Source organism: Pseudophryne corroboree, chromosome 6 (assembly GCF_028390025.1).
Source record: "Pseudophryne corroboree isolate aPseCor3 chromosome 6, aPseCor3.hap2, whole genome shotgun sequence".
Lineage (NCBI taxonomy): Eukaryota > Metazoa > Chordata > Amphibia > Anura > Myobatrachidae > Pseudophryne > Pseudophryne corroboree.
In genome coordinates, this window is record NC_086449.1 from 149,717,680 (window position 1) to 149,733,228 (window position 15,549).

The following is a 15,549-nucleotide window of genomic DNA, read 5'->3' on the forward strand; positions in this document are numbered from 1 at the left end:
AAGACTACACAGACAAGTTCATTTGTTTCAATTAAATTGTGTTGGATGTCTTGCATACAGATAGCTTAGTTGAGAACTGTTAAGGCTAGGTATCTCTAATGGCTGGCCACCTGCCAGTGGATATTACTCGGGTGTGGGCAGTGGACCTGCACAGTGGATGCACATATGAATAATGTGGCATGTTGAAGCACACATGTGTGATGATTACTGACATGTAAATGTTGTTATACATGTACAGATGCACTGGGTTATGCAAGTTTTGCTTTGTAAAGGATAGCCATTGATCTACATACCTTTTATATCAGGGGTAAGTGTTTAAGGCAGAAAGGACAGGAAGAAATCCGCCTACAAACATAACACCTGCAAGACACATTACTTTTCCCCTGTGGAGGGTGTAATGCAGCTGTGTTTATTACTAATTGTGATGCAGTAGAAGGAGGAGGGGGTATAGTTTGTTTCCTTCACCCACCACCTTGCTTCCTGCAAATCATGTCTCAGTGAAAGAAAGGAAGTGTACGTCTATCAGTCAGACTGCTCATCAATGACAGCGCACCCTGATGTGCAGCCAGAACCTACCTGAGACCCTGGAATATTTGGATTGCTAAATAGTCTCCTATCTGCCTTCTCTGTTCTATCTTCTCAATACCGTGCGCAGTACTATCAGCACAATTGTAGCCCACTTTTCTCCTTTCTTCTCTTATGAAGTTTTCTCAGCTTACTTAACACTTTACCAGCCCACTAACCTATTGTCTTTCAGGCACTTTATTTTACCTGGATCTGCTCATAATGTCATATTGTTTATCCAGCATGTGAGCAGTAGGGGATTATAATTTATTTCCAAATGCTCTGTGCTTTCAATTATGGCCTTTTTCTTGAAGCTCCTGGGTTATGGAAGGGAGAAGAAGCATCTGGTGGAAAGTCAGTGGCTCCGTTGTGACATTGATCCGGAACAGAACTGGGAGATCCTCTCTGAGCTTGGTGATGGGGCATTCGGGAAAGTTTACAAGGTAAATACTAAAATGTTAGATGCCTAAATGTACAGTAATGCCATGGGCCTTTATGCTTCAAGGCAACGCCAATGTCTGGTGGGCAAGGAGGGGTCAATGTATCAAAACTGTTTATTGTGGCTTGGGACCTATTTTATAGATGTACGCAATGTAAATACTTACTCTGCTGAGCGATTATTGGCCGACTGCTCGTGCATCCCAGTTGCACTGCACACTAGCCAAGTTAAATTTGTGAAGTCACTCGCAGTGAGGATTTAATCACAAAGTGATTGACAAACAGGGACTATTCAGGGACGGTTTTGGAGTATGATGGAAAAAAACGCAGGCACGTTGCAACCAGTTTGGGGGGTGTTTAACCTACATCTGTGATCTGATCTCATACGCAGAAAAGATTGTGCAAGCATCTCAGTTCCCTTGGTCATTCTGCGTGACCATAGGATCTGTGACCACCGATACTGAGATTTGTGAGGTCGCCGGTGGGCATTTCAATCCATTTCCAGGTGGCTATGGCATTAGCATATTTTAGAACCGGTTCCATTGCATATACTGTACATGAGCAAGCAAGCCATCTTTTGTATGAGCACAAATATGGATATTGGGGGTAATTCTGAGTTGATCGCAGCAGCAAGTTTGTTAGCAATTGGGAAAAACCATGTGCACTGCAGGGGGGGCAGATATAACATTTGCAGAGAGAGTTAGATTTGGGTGGGTTCTATTCTTTCTGTGCAGGGTAAATACTGGCTGCTTTATTTTTACACTGCAATTTAGATTTCAGTTTGAATACACCCCACCCAAATCTAACTCTCTCTGCACATGTTACATCTGCCCCTCCTCTAGTGCACATGGTTTTGCCCAACTGCTAACAAATTTGCTGCTGCGATCAACTAAGAATTAGGTCCATTGGCTTTGTGAGATGATGCATAACTTATACTGCTACCTACCAGTCAAGGGATTAACATTCAGCTGCTACCGGCACAGGTTCTTGATAAATATGGTGGAAAAGGTACTTAAAATTACCATTTTCAATTTGTAGAGACAAACAATAATAAAAAGTTGATAGATTTCAATAAAATAAAATGGAATTTATTAATTAGCTAAACATCACATACTAAAAACAAGAATGAATTCCAATGTAAACATATAGTTTAGGATATTGATGGAGCTTGAAAATAATTGGTAATGGCTGCTAATAAGTGTCTCCCTGGGGAGAAGGAATACAAACAGCTGGTGTTACCCGTGACGATGGAGACTTCCAGAGGTTTGGAATTGCCAGCAAGCAGGCTGTGCTATTTGTAGAACACTGGGTCTCTCCAATCGGTGCTGTACAGGTGAAGTCCCACAGAGAAAATTCCAAGGTAGCTTTTTAAAAGTCCATATCTGGATCCGTTTAAAGAACAGGACACTGGTGAAGTAGCAGCATTGATGCTGCTACTTCACCAGTGTCCTTCTCCCCAGGGAACTCTGCATATTCTCTCAGTCCGGGATCCTTTGTGGACACTTATTAGCAGCCATTACCAATTATTTTCAAGCTCCATCAATGCCCTAAACTATATGTTTACATTGGAATTCATTCTTGTTTTTAGTATGTGATGTTTAGCTAATTAATAAATTCCATGTTATGTTATTGAAATCTATCCACAGTTTTTATTATTGGAGAAACACATAGCGCCAGTTCATATTTTCTTTTCATAATTTTCTATTGGGACTGACAATCCCTACTGGCAGCTGTGACAGCGCGTCTGGGCCTGCTTGCTTGTAATAATAAAAAGTTACTGATGTCTCCAGAAGTCCCGGATTATGTAACAAGTCTCAATGGGACATATTTATAAAACATGGCTCAGGGCAAATATAGCAGTAATTTATTTTTAAAAAATAGTTCAAACTAAGTATAAAGCTGCATTTTTATACAGTAACTTTGAAGGCTACTTTTCTGGTATTAATGCAATTTAGGTGGCATTTATCGTGATGGCTAAGAGCAAATACATGTTACATTTAAATTCATAGGGATTTTGTAAGCTGCATCTTACAAACGTTGCCAATCTGATTTATTTTAAATAAAATAATTTTCTTGTTCCTTGGATATGGCACTTTACACACATACATTTACAAACGTAATTGTGATGTCATGCGCTTGCTTCTGTGCATATGCATTTGGTATTATGGGAAAATGCATGGATTGGCTGGCTAAAATGCAAGCACCTACTGGTTTGTACCAGCCGAAGGAAGAAATCAGGCAGAGGTTTCAATGCTGAGTGTATACAAATGGTTTTGGCTCATACTTGCAAACTAATTTAGTGTGGCTTCTGGTAGATGCTGGAGGGTGACATCAATGTGGGGAGTATGGGTGCATGGCATTGTGAATTGTGGTCCCTCTAGCACTGTACATTACCGTAACATCATGCTCCCGGCCAGTCCACTTCACTAGAAGTCCAGAAAAGCTCCAGAAAATTTGTCCAGGCTGAAGTTAGGTTCTTATTCAGATCTTCAGCCTCGTCAGAATTTGTGAGTCTCTGGGAAATGACGGGAGTGTAGGAAAGTATAGTGCCGCTACTCTTGCACCAATGTGCAAAAACCAAGGTCTCCCCTTGTGCAGGTGCAGGTACCTTCTCCACTCAAAAGCATTTCATTTTCAGGCACATTAGAGGTCCTGGAGATTGACTATAATCCAATACTTTTACTGGGATGCACTCTTATGTCAATGTGATGATGATGATGATGATGATGATGATGATGATGATGATAATAATAATAATAATAATATGATAATAACTTTCAAACACACAGCAGTGACAGTTATGATAAAGACAATCCCAATGTCCCCTCACTCTCAAGATTAAATTTAAATTGAGATGAAACCATGTGGTATTTTAGGAGAAAATTTAAATTAACAAATGTCAATAGATAAGTATTTAAAGTGCATTTTACCCTTTCCCTTCATAGCACATTTTGAGGTATGTGTGCAAGCCCACAAAGCCAGATGCAGACTGATTTTCCAGTAGTTCTAAAGAAAATAAATGCAATCCAACATTTCCTCAGGCAACACCGGGTCAAAATAAGCCCCACCTCTGTCTTCCATTTCACCCATAACCAATTCTGCCTGACCACACCCACTCTAAGGGAAAGTTCCAGCCCACTTCCCGGCAAACACTACCCATTTTGTGATCAATTAATTGGAACTGGAATGGTTGGGTAGTTTGCAAGTATGTGCACTCAAGCTCATAAAGAAATTCACACTTTTTTCGGTTCACAATTTGTCCCTCAAGTAGCCTTTAATGAGTCCTATTCTTACACTATCTCCTATTAGGCTACTACAGTGATTATGTAGCTCTTGCTTCCAGTCAAGATCAGAATAGCATTATGGGAGGGAGGTAGAATAAGACAGGGGAGAAGAAACCATAGAGAATTGTTTGTGGCTGTAGTGACTGGATCAGAATTGTATTCAACTATATAGGAGAACTACGTATATACAGTACAGCAACCTTCTGGTGGCAGCACATGCATTGTTTATGTTAAATGCATTACTTTCTTCTTTTAATATCTTTTTATTTTTTACTTGGTCTGTTTTTCTCAGTAAAAACTAATGCAGTAAAGGGGTGGTGGATAGAGGACCAGGGGCTGCAAATAGATTTAAGTTTCCTATTTATAATCACGTCAGGGTAGATGGCTCAGAGTCTACCCACGTCTGCACGTTGCCTGTAAATAGTGATGTGCACCGGACATTTTTCGGGTTTTGTGTTCTGGTTTTGGATTCGGTTCCGCGGCCGTGTTTTGGATTCGGACGCGTTTTGGCAAAACCTCCCTGAAATTTTTTTGTCGGATTCGGGTGTGTTTTGGATTTGGGTGTTTTTTTTACAAAAACCCCTCAAAAACAGCTTAAATCATAGAATTTGGGGGTCATTTTGATCCCATAGTATTATTAACCTCAATAACCATGATTTCCACTCATTTCCAGTCTATTCTGAACACCTCACACACAATATTATTTTTAGTCCTACAATTTGCACCGAGGTCGCTGGATGACTAAGCTAAGCGACCCAAGTGGCCGACACAAACACCTGGCCCATCTAGGAGTGGCACTGCAGTGTCAGACAGGATGGCACTTCAAAAAAATAGTCCCCAAACAGCACACGATGCAGAGAAAAAAAGAGGCGCAATGAAGTAGCTCTGTGACTAAGCTAAGCGACCCAAGTGGCCGACACAAACACCTGGCCCATCTAGGAGTGGCACTGCAGTGTCAGACAGGATGGCACTTCAAAAAAATAGTCCCCAAACAGCACATGATGCAGAGAAAAAAAAAGGCGCAATGAGGTAGCTGTGTGACTAAGCTAAGCGACCCAAGTGGCCGACACAAACACCTGGCCCATCTAGGAGTGGCACTGCAGTGTCAGACAAGATGGCACTTCAAAAAAATAGTCCCCAAACAGCACATGATGCAAAGAAAAAAAGAGGCGCAATGAAGTAGCTGTGTGACTAAGCTAAGCGACCCAAGTGGTCGACACAAACACCTGGCCCATCTAGGAGTGGCACTGCAGTGTCAGACAGGATGGCACTTCAAAAAAATAGTCCCCAAACAGCACATGATGCAAAGAAAAAAGAGGCGCAATGAGGTAGCTGTGTGACTAAGCTAAGCGACCCAAGTGGCCGACACAAACACCTGGCCCATCTAGGAGTGGCACTGCAGTGTCAGAAAGGATGGCACTTCAAAAAAATAGTCCCCAAACAGCACATGATGCAAAGAAAAAAAGAGGCGCAATGAAGTAGCTGTGTGACTAAGCTAAGCGACCCAAGTGGCCGACACAAACACCTGGCCCATCTAGGAGTGGCACTGCAGTTTTCTAGCGAGAGGATGAGTGCTTCCATCCTCATGTGAAGCTGAACCACTAGCCATGAACATAGGCCAGGGCCTCAGCCGTTCCTTGCCACTCCGTGTCGTAAATGGCATATTGCAAGTTTACGCTTCTCCTCAGACGCTTTTAATTTTGATTTTTGGGTCATTTTACTGAACTTTTGTGTTTTGGATTTTACATGCTCTCTACTATGACATTGGGCATCGGCCTTGGCAGACCACGTTGATGGCCATGACTAGTGGCAGCAGCTTCAGCACGAGGTGGAAGTGGATCTTGATCTTTCCCTATTTTACCCTCCACATTTTTGTTCTCCATTTTTTAATGTGTGGAATTATATGCCAGTATCAATAGCAATGGCCTACTACTATATATATGCGCACAACTGAAATGCACCACAGGTATGGATGGATAGTATACTTGACGACACAGAGGTAGGTAGAGCAGTGGCCTACTGTACCGTACTGCTATATATTATATACTGGTGGTCAGCAAACTGTGCAAAACTGAAATGCACCACAGGCATGGATGGATAGTATACTTGACGACACAGAGGTAGGTAGAGCAGTGGCCTACTGTACCGTAATGCTATATATTATATACTGGTGGTCAGCAAACTGTGCAAAACTTAAATGCACCACAGGTATGGATGGATAGTATACTTGACGACACAGAGGTAGGTAGAGCAGTGGCCTACTGTACCGTACTGCTATATATTATATACTGGTGGTCAGCAAACTGTGCAAAGGAAGGTATGGAAGGATAGTATACTTGACGACACAGAGGTAGGTAGAGCAGTGGCCTACTGTACCGTACTGCTATATATTATATACTGGTGGTCAGCAAACTGTGCAAAACTTAAATGCACCACAGGTATGGATGGATAGTATACTTGACGACACAGAGGTAGGTAGAGCAGTGGCCTACTGTACCGTACTGCTATATATTATATACTAGTGGTCAGCAAACTGTGCAAAACTGAAATGCACCACAGGTATGGATGGATAGTATACTTGACGACACAGAGGTAGGTAGAGCAGTGGCCTTCTGTACCGTACTCCTATATATTATATACTGGTGGTCAGCAAAATTATGCACTGTACTACTACTATATACTACAATGCAGCACAGATATGGAGCGTTTTTCAGGCAGAGAACGTATAATACTGGTGGTCACTGGTCAGCAAAACTCTGCACTGTACTCCTCCTATATTATACTGCTGGTCCCCAGTCCCCACAATAAAGCAGTGTGAGCACAGATATATGCAGCACACTGAGCACAGATATGGAGCGTTTTTCAGGCAGACAACGTATAATACTTGTGGTCACTGGTCAGCAAAACTCTGCACTGTACTACTCCTATATAATATACTGGTGGTCCCCAGTACCCACAATAAAGCAGTGTGAGCACAGATATATGCAGCACACTGAGCACAGATATGGAGTGTTTTTCAGGCAGACAACGTATAATACTGGTGGTCACTGGTCAGCAAAACTCTGCACTGTACTCCTCCTATATAATATACTGGTGGTCCCCAGTACCCACAATAAAGCAGTGTGAGCACAGATATATGCAGCACACTGAGCACAGATATGGAGCGTTTTTCAGGCAGACAACGTATACTGGTGGTCACTGGTCAGCAAAACTCTGCACTGTACTCCTCCTATATAATATACTGGCGGTCCCCAGTACCCACAATAAAGCAGTGTGAGCACAGATATATGCAGCACACTGAGCACAGATATGGAGCGTTTTTAAGGCAGACAACGTATACTGGTGGTCACTGGTCAGCAAAACTCTGCACTGTACTCCTCCTATATAATATACTGGCGGTCCCCAGTCCCCACAATAAAGCAGTGTGAGCACAGATATATGCAGCACACTGAGCACAGATATGGAGCGTTTTTCAGGCAGACAACGTATAATACTGGTGGTCACTGGTCAGCAAAACTCTGCACTGTACTCCTCCTATATAATATACTGGTGGTCCCCAGTACCCACAATAAAGCAGTGTGAGCACAGATATATGCAGCACACTGAGCACAGATATGGAGCGTTTTTCAGGCAGACAACGTATAATACTGGTGGTCACTGGTCAGCAAAACTCTGCACTGTACTCCTCCTATATAATATACTGGTGGTCCCCAGTACCCACAATAAAGCAGTGTGAGCACAGATATAGGCAGCACACTGAGCACAGATATGGAGCGTTTTTCAGGCAGACAACGTATAATGCTGGTGGTCACTGATCAGCAAAACTCTGCACTGTACTCCTCCTATATAATATACTGGTGGTCCCCAGTACCCACAATAAAGCAGTGTGAGCACAGATATATGCAGCACACTGAGCACAGATATGGAGCGTTTTTCAGGCAGGCAACGTATACTGGTGGTCACTGGTCAGCAAAACTCTGCACTGTACTCCTCCTATATAATATACTGGCGGTCCCCAGTCCCCACAATAAAGCAGTGTGAGCACAGATATATGCAGCACACTGAGCACAGATATGGAGCGTTTTTCAGGCAGACAACGTATAATATTGGTGGTCACTGGTCAGCAAAACTCTGCACTGTACTCCTCCTATATAATATACTGGTGGTCCCCAGTACCCACAATAAAGCAGTGTGAGCACAGATATATGCAGCACACTGAGCACAGATATGGAGTGTTTTTCAGGCAGACAACGTATAATACTGGTGGTCACTGGTCAGCAAAACTCTGCACTGCACTCCTCCTATATAATATACTGGTGGTCCCCAGTACCCACAATAAAGCAGTGTGAGCACAGATATATGCAGCACACTGAGCACAGATATGGAGCGTTTTTCAGGCAGACAACGTATACTGGTGGTCACTGGTCAGCAAAACTCTGCACTGTACTCCTCCTATATAATATACTGGCGGACCCCAGTACCCACAATAAAGCAGTGTGAGCACAGATATATGCAGCACACTGAGCACAGATATGCAGCGTTTTTCAGGCAGACAACGTATACTGGTGGTCACTGGTTAGCAAAACTCTGCACTGTACTCCTCCTATATAATACTGCTGGTCCCCAGTCCCCACAATAAAGCAGTGTGAGCACAGATATATGCAGCACACTGAGCACAGATATGGAGCGTTTTTCAGGCAGACAACGTATAATACTGGTGGTCACTGGTCAGCAAAACTCTGTACTGTACTCCTCCTATAATACTGCTGGTCCCCAGAATAAAGATATGCAACCCCCTGAAACAAAGTGAGAGGACACCAGCCACGTCCTCTCACTATCATTTCCAATGCACAAGTGAAAAATGTCGGCGACGCGCGGCTCCTTATATAGAATCTGAATCTCGCGAGAATCCGACAGCGGGATGATGACGTTCGGGCGCGCTCGGGTTAACCGAGCCATACGGGAGAATCCGAGTATGCCTCGGACCCGTGTAAAATGGGTGAAGTTCGGGGGGGTTCGGTTTCCGAGGAACCGAACCCGCTCATCTCTAAAATTTATAATTGGGACTGTTGCATAAACAGGGTATAAAACAAAGAGGTTAGATCACTGATTTATTAGAAGACTGTGTATATTGTTGCATGCAGATTTACACACAGACTGATTAGCCTACAAGACTATTTCCTTTCCTCACACATCATCAGTTAGCAGAGAAACCACACTGACTTCCTCCAGTAGATGTTCCTTCACTCACAATATCACCTCACTGCAGGCTGCACAAAGGGAACTGAAAACTCAAGCTTATATAACTTACTGAGTAAGAAGAGATCAAAACTTGAGCTATATATAGATAAAAGCCATATTGTCTGAAGGGGCTACGTTATTTAACCCTGTTACCTCTCTTGACTCAACTGATTCTTGGTTTCTGAAAAAAGTAAAAATAAGCAGAATGTAATGAGATCCACCACTGTGATAGTGAAACAAATCTAATACACTGAGGCTATTGATAAGCCTCTGGGCCCCATCACAATGGCACCCCATGCACCCAGTATAGCTACGCCCATGTAAATACCCCTTCTGGTCCATAGTGTCATTATCTAATGCAACCCATGTATAAAAATCAGGGGGAGAGAAGTTCCAAGCCAAGTTCTAGCTACAATAACCTTAGTTAGTGTCAGCAGCTTGAAAACGTTGCCATGGCATTAAAGGATTCCTCCAAATAAAAATCAAATAAATAGTATTAGGGTCAACATTCAGTCTTACATAATCCTTAGGTATGCGAGACACCCAAACATCCAATCAATTCATTGAAAAGGGTGAGCTGCTGTAGCCACCACCAGGGACAATAAATGACATTATTTCCAATTAACTATAAGGCCTGAATAAGGTCCATATTAATCCACCGTGAGCAGAAAATCACTAAGAGCCAGCTGCCAGTCATAGCAAAATGTCATCTCTGTAGAGCCCAATGGTGTCAAGTGTACCTCCACATATTCCAGGATGCGCTCAAATAAAAACATGTAAGAGGTTCTATTACAGCAAGTGCAGACAACGTAGGGAACAATGGACAGTCCTGATGGGGCCCAGGGCAAATGACTGATGCAATTGTGACACAGGGTTGGGGAATTATCCTAGAATTGAATCCAGTGCAAAAAGTTATGGCCGAAACCAAATGACGGAGAGCCACCCTGTTCAGGCTTATATTTACATCTTGTGCCATCGTAGTCCAATTTTCCTGTGCCTATACCTAGCACTCCTATGTGACTTGGGATAAATTGATACATTTCTTTTTACTGTTTAATCACATTTGATGCACAAAAGGAGGTATACAGTACATTGAATGTTAGTGGCTACTGTGAAAATACTTGTTAACCCCATTGAAGCAGCTCTTCCCTCTTCCAGTGTAAAGGGGAATACTTTGAATAGGCCATGACATTTTGGAGTGAATGCTATACATGAGTAGATAGCTAAAGGTTCAGTCCAATTATTTACTGCCTTTTCCAAACGCAGTAAGCCCCCATTTCCAAATCTACTATCGCCAGATTGGGATTTACATTTGGAGAGTGTAGTACCCACTTACATGTGCGTACCATGTAAGGACAGAAAATAATCGAATGGCCTTGCAAAGTGGCGTAATCATTTGTCACAACCCCCGTCCATCACTTTTGTTCCTCCAGAAACAAGTTTAAAATATTCGGCTCTACAACATCAATGTAAAGCCCATGAGTTCCATTCTTTCAACAGCAATGCAATCAGTTACTTACTCTTTGGCAATGTCCATGAAATCCATGGTTAGGCTGACACCTCCCTAACTCTTGGAGGAGCAGACAATTTTCCCAAAAGTGATCTCCTATAAATCTACTGTATCTCGGGTTAGGAGGGGTAATTAAGTTATTGAGTCTAGACCTCAATCAACCACTAAGATCTCTGCTATCTTACCATATATGCCCAGAGTCCTGATGGTATTTTGAATTCCTCCGCCCTCCACCCAGCTTCTTTCCATAAGTCCAGCTACACATTCTAGCTCAAAAAGTAGTCCAGTCAAAAAATGAATCTTAAAATATGGGTGGTGTGCAGCCAATACTGTAGGTCTGTTAATTAATTATTACCCTATAGATAATTATTTTTAATTTCATCCAGGAAAACTGGAATTAATGGAATGCTAATTAATTTCAAATTGGCTATGTAGCCATTATCAACAAAGTCAACAAACCTTATTGCTCACTTGTCCCTAGGGAAAGAAATAGCTAGGCAATTGGATTGGCATACTAGTGTCATTTAGCCATACAGTCACATGCCTGAGAATCCCAAGTCAGTTTCCCCCTAGTACATACACACTGATAACATTAACACATATGTCACTCAGTTGTTTTATACGTACAGTATAGCTATCAAAGGATTCTTCATATTTCAGTATATAGGAAAATTTGTGGCCATTACATGTTCAACAACAAGAAATAAATCAATAATGTGAATTATAAGTAACTGACAATTAGTAAAATCATATTATCGTCTGAAATTAAGATTCTCAATGCCACAGATGTGTTAGTTTTCTTTACGAAAATTGTTGCTGTAATGATGGGGAGTTTTGTCTTTGTCAGGTGCCAGAGGAAAGTTACAGAATGGCAAAGGTTTTAGACTATCAACTTGACCCACTTTGGTTCCCGCTAGTAGACGTTCACCCCCTCACATTAGTATCTACACTTCCCCTGAATACCCGCTCCTCAGGGGTGGTACTTCTTCTTATCCCCAAATATTCATTTCTCATATTAGTGCCTAGCCTAAAGGGGCATTACAAATGCCACGCTGCCTGTCCCTCCACAGCTACAGTGTGATCTCTCTATGCAGGAAAAGAGCAGAGTGACATCAACCACTGGAACTTTAATTTGCAGTCATATTATTAATGGCGTGGGGCTAGGCAATAAGCTTGAAGTATTCTCTCCTCCTACTCATGCTGCCAGTCTTGGCACTGATATAGAGATCACTACAGAAGAAAGTGCAGGTAGCTGGTGCACCACCTGGAAGCTTACTGGGCATTCTAGAACTTGAGGTTCCAAAACCCTTGATGAGCCACAGGTTTCTTATCCCTGATTTAAAGGACCCTAAGCTGTAAGTTATTTGGAGAGAAATAAGGGGAAGTAATGATGTCTAGGAACATGACTGGTACAGGAATAGAGAAGCACAGGGGTCACAGCTCTCCTTCAAGAACAAGTACATTTAATGATGGAAAACTGCAAGTATTTTCTCCTCTCTCTCTCTCTCTGCTCATAGACCGATGCATTACGTTAGGGCCCATTAACTGGAAAGAGGATTTTGGTGATAAAAACAGTAAATAGACTAACCAACCAATGTCACTCTGTGACCTCTTTCCTACCTATCATGTTAGGTTATTTCTGTGAGTAACTTTGGAAAAATAATGATAAACAAGTGGTTAAGAGGCAAATGAGGGCCTACCATGAATTGGACAATTCTCTCTTGTGAACAAAACAGACAGGTCCTTATCTACAAAAGTACAAATGTCAAAATACATGCGACTACTAGTTTGCATAATTTGCACCCCAGCGCTGTTTTTGAGTGCTACATGCTCTGTTAATTTGCGTTCCCCACAAGTGAAGGAAGATCAATTAGTTCTTCTTCTGGGGACTCTATTACACCCGCCCCCACCACCACCACCACCCCACCCCCACCCACACACAATGATTCAGGTTATTGGTTGCTATGGGCAACTGCTATACTTTATCTTTCTTGAAGGTTTGATACATCCCCCTATAGCAGTGTTTTTTAAGCACTGTGCCGTGGCACACTAGTGTGCCCTGAGCAGTCTCCAGGTGTGCCTCCATAGAAGCACAGCCAGGCCCGTCAGCGTTTTGCCGCTACTGAGGCCCTGGAACGATCAATACTGGTGGGTTTAGTGGTTGCAGAGCCAGTTCTAATTTTGGGCCCGGGCAGTGTTGGGCTCTTCTGGCTTTCTCAGATGTGGCTCAGGAGTTACCTATAGAGAAGCTGCGACATGACATCCTAGGACACGCAACTGCACCATGCATCACCATTATATTTGAATGTGCCTTGGCAATATTTAAATCTTGCTCAGTGTGCCGCGAGTTGTAAAAGGTTAAATATCTCTGCCCTATAGTGTCCTTTACAGTAAATTGAAGTTGGTCAGTGGCTAACTAAGGGTAATGACACACACAGTTTGTATCCTTACTTGTCATATAGTATCCGGAAAAACATAGAACAAACACAGAGTATACCCGTTCAGTTTTACATACACATATCACAATGCAAGTGATTGGTCAATTAAACAGAAACATAAAACTAACATTACAATGGTTGTTTTCACAGAAACAATCTCAGGCAACCAGTTGGGAGATTAACCAGCATAACCCACCCTGGTTTTCTGTAATTAGCTGTCCTGTACCTATTTGCAAAAACTAGGGAGAAGTTGGAACCATATGCCAAAGGCACACTGCATACAATTCTCCCAAGAAGGCAGGAAAATGTTTTATATTGTTTCTTTTATGTTTTGATTTTGAAGTTGTTTTTTCCCTGTATTTTTAGAATTTTAGGGAGGACTGAGCTATTGTTAAGAGTGACTGAGGATAGTATAGGTTATGATAATATTACTGCCTTAATGTGACTTTATTCATAACCAACTCTGTGGATGAAGCCTGATAGATGGCGACCCCTTCAGTGTTTGCTGGATACAGGATGGTAGGGTAAAATGAATTCTAAATGTGTTATACTTTTCCAGGCATATGACAAGGAGAGACAGAAACTGGCTGCAGTTAAAGTTCTTGAAATTCCATCTGAGGATGCTTTGGAGGATCATGTAGCTGAAATTAATATTCTGGGGCAATGTCAGCACCCCAACATCCTCAAACTCCTTGAAGCAGCATACTGGGGCCACCAACTCTGGGTAAGAGGGAAGAACAATTTATTCATGTTCAACCAAACAATTTACTCATGTTCAACCAATACAATTTACTCATGTTCAACCAATACCTACATAACTGCTGCAAATGAGCAGAATAAGGAGCAGAATGAGCTGGTACAGAACAAATGTCAATAAACAGTGCTGATAGAGCTTGGCCCTACAGGACTGGCAGCACAGAGTACAGGAACATAATGGACTGCCAGCAGATGGGAACATACAGGACTGGTAGCAGATGGTGCAATGGGAGCAGGGGCATACAGGACTGGTAGCAGCTGGTTCAGAGGGAGCAGGTGTATATCTAGGACTGGCAGAAGAGATGCAAGTTCATAATATACTGGAAACAGTGGGAGCATGTGTATACCCAACTGGCAGCAGAGAGTACAGTGGGGCAGTTAGATACTGGACTGGCAGCAGAGGGTACAGATGTATACATGACTCTCAGCAGTGGGTACAGTGGGAGCAAGTACATACCCAACTGGAGGAGAGGATACAGTGGGAGCAGATGCATACAGGACTTGCAAAAGATGGTACAAGATGCTTTTAGGGCTGATGACATAAGAGGTAGTGGAAGCAAGTGCATACAAAGAGGGTACATTGGAAAAAGATAAATTCAGGAATGGCAGTAGCGTATAACAAGTAGCTGGTAATAAGGGATGTCGGTTAGCAGTGGGTAGAGAGGGAACTACTGACACATCCATGACTGACAGAAGAATATGGGGTCTATTTACTAAGCCTTCGTTGGAGATAAAGTGGATGGAGATAAAGTACCAGCCAATCAGCTCCTAACTGTTATTTTTCAAACACAGCCTGTGGCATGGCAGTTAGGAGCTGATTGGCTGGGACTTTATCTCCATCCACTTTATCTTCATCCAAGGCTTAGTAAATAGACCCCTATATGAGAGAGCTGATAAGAAGTGGGTAGAGAACAAGATAGAGATATGGTACATATATGACTGGCAGAAGAGTATATGGGGCGGGATGTACTAAATGACATTGCCGCCATTCTTCACGATGCTAAGAGCATATGTACTTACATATGCGCTTAGCATTACGAAGGACAGCTCTTCCGATAAGAGCTGTCCTCCGCGATCACCGGCGTCTCCTTGACTTCCAGGTTTTGCCCCCATGTCATTCTAGCATGTGCAGAATGATGGGGGCGGCCGTGGGGCATGCTGGGAGGGACCAGATCGGATCCCTCACACAGCGCTGCAGAGAGAAACCCATAGGCGTCTATGGGGTATTGCAGCAAAAGCTGGCGAACCCCTTCGCAGCGCTGTCCTGCCGGCCGGGTGCTAGTACATTAAGAAAATGCAGTAAACGGGGTGTACATCT

General features: G+C 42.7%; 1 protein-coding gene across 1 annotated transcript in view; it reads left to right on the forward strand.

Moving 5' to 3' along the window:
• The first annotated feature begins 544 nt into the window (after positions 1-544).
• The window catches only part of LOC134936775 (STE20-like serine/threonine-protein kinase), an 86,059-nt gene continuing 71,054 nt past the window's right edge, over positions 545-15,549 (forward strand). Inside the window, exons 1-2 of the mRNA XM_063932019.1 lie at positions 545-1,007; positions 14,035-14,199. Of these exons, the coding sequence (XP_063788089.1) occupies positions 861-1,007; positions 14,035-14,199 (312 nt within the window). The 5' untranslated portion in view covers positions 545-860. The remainder of the gene's footprint in view (positions 1,008-14,034; positions 14,200-15,549) is intronic.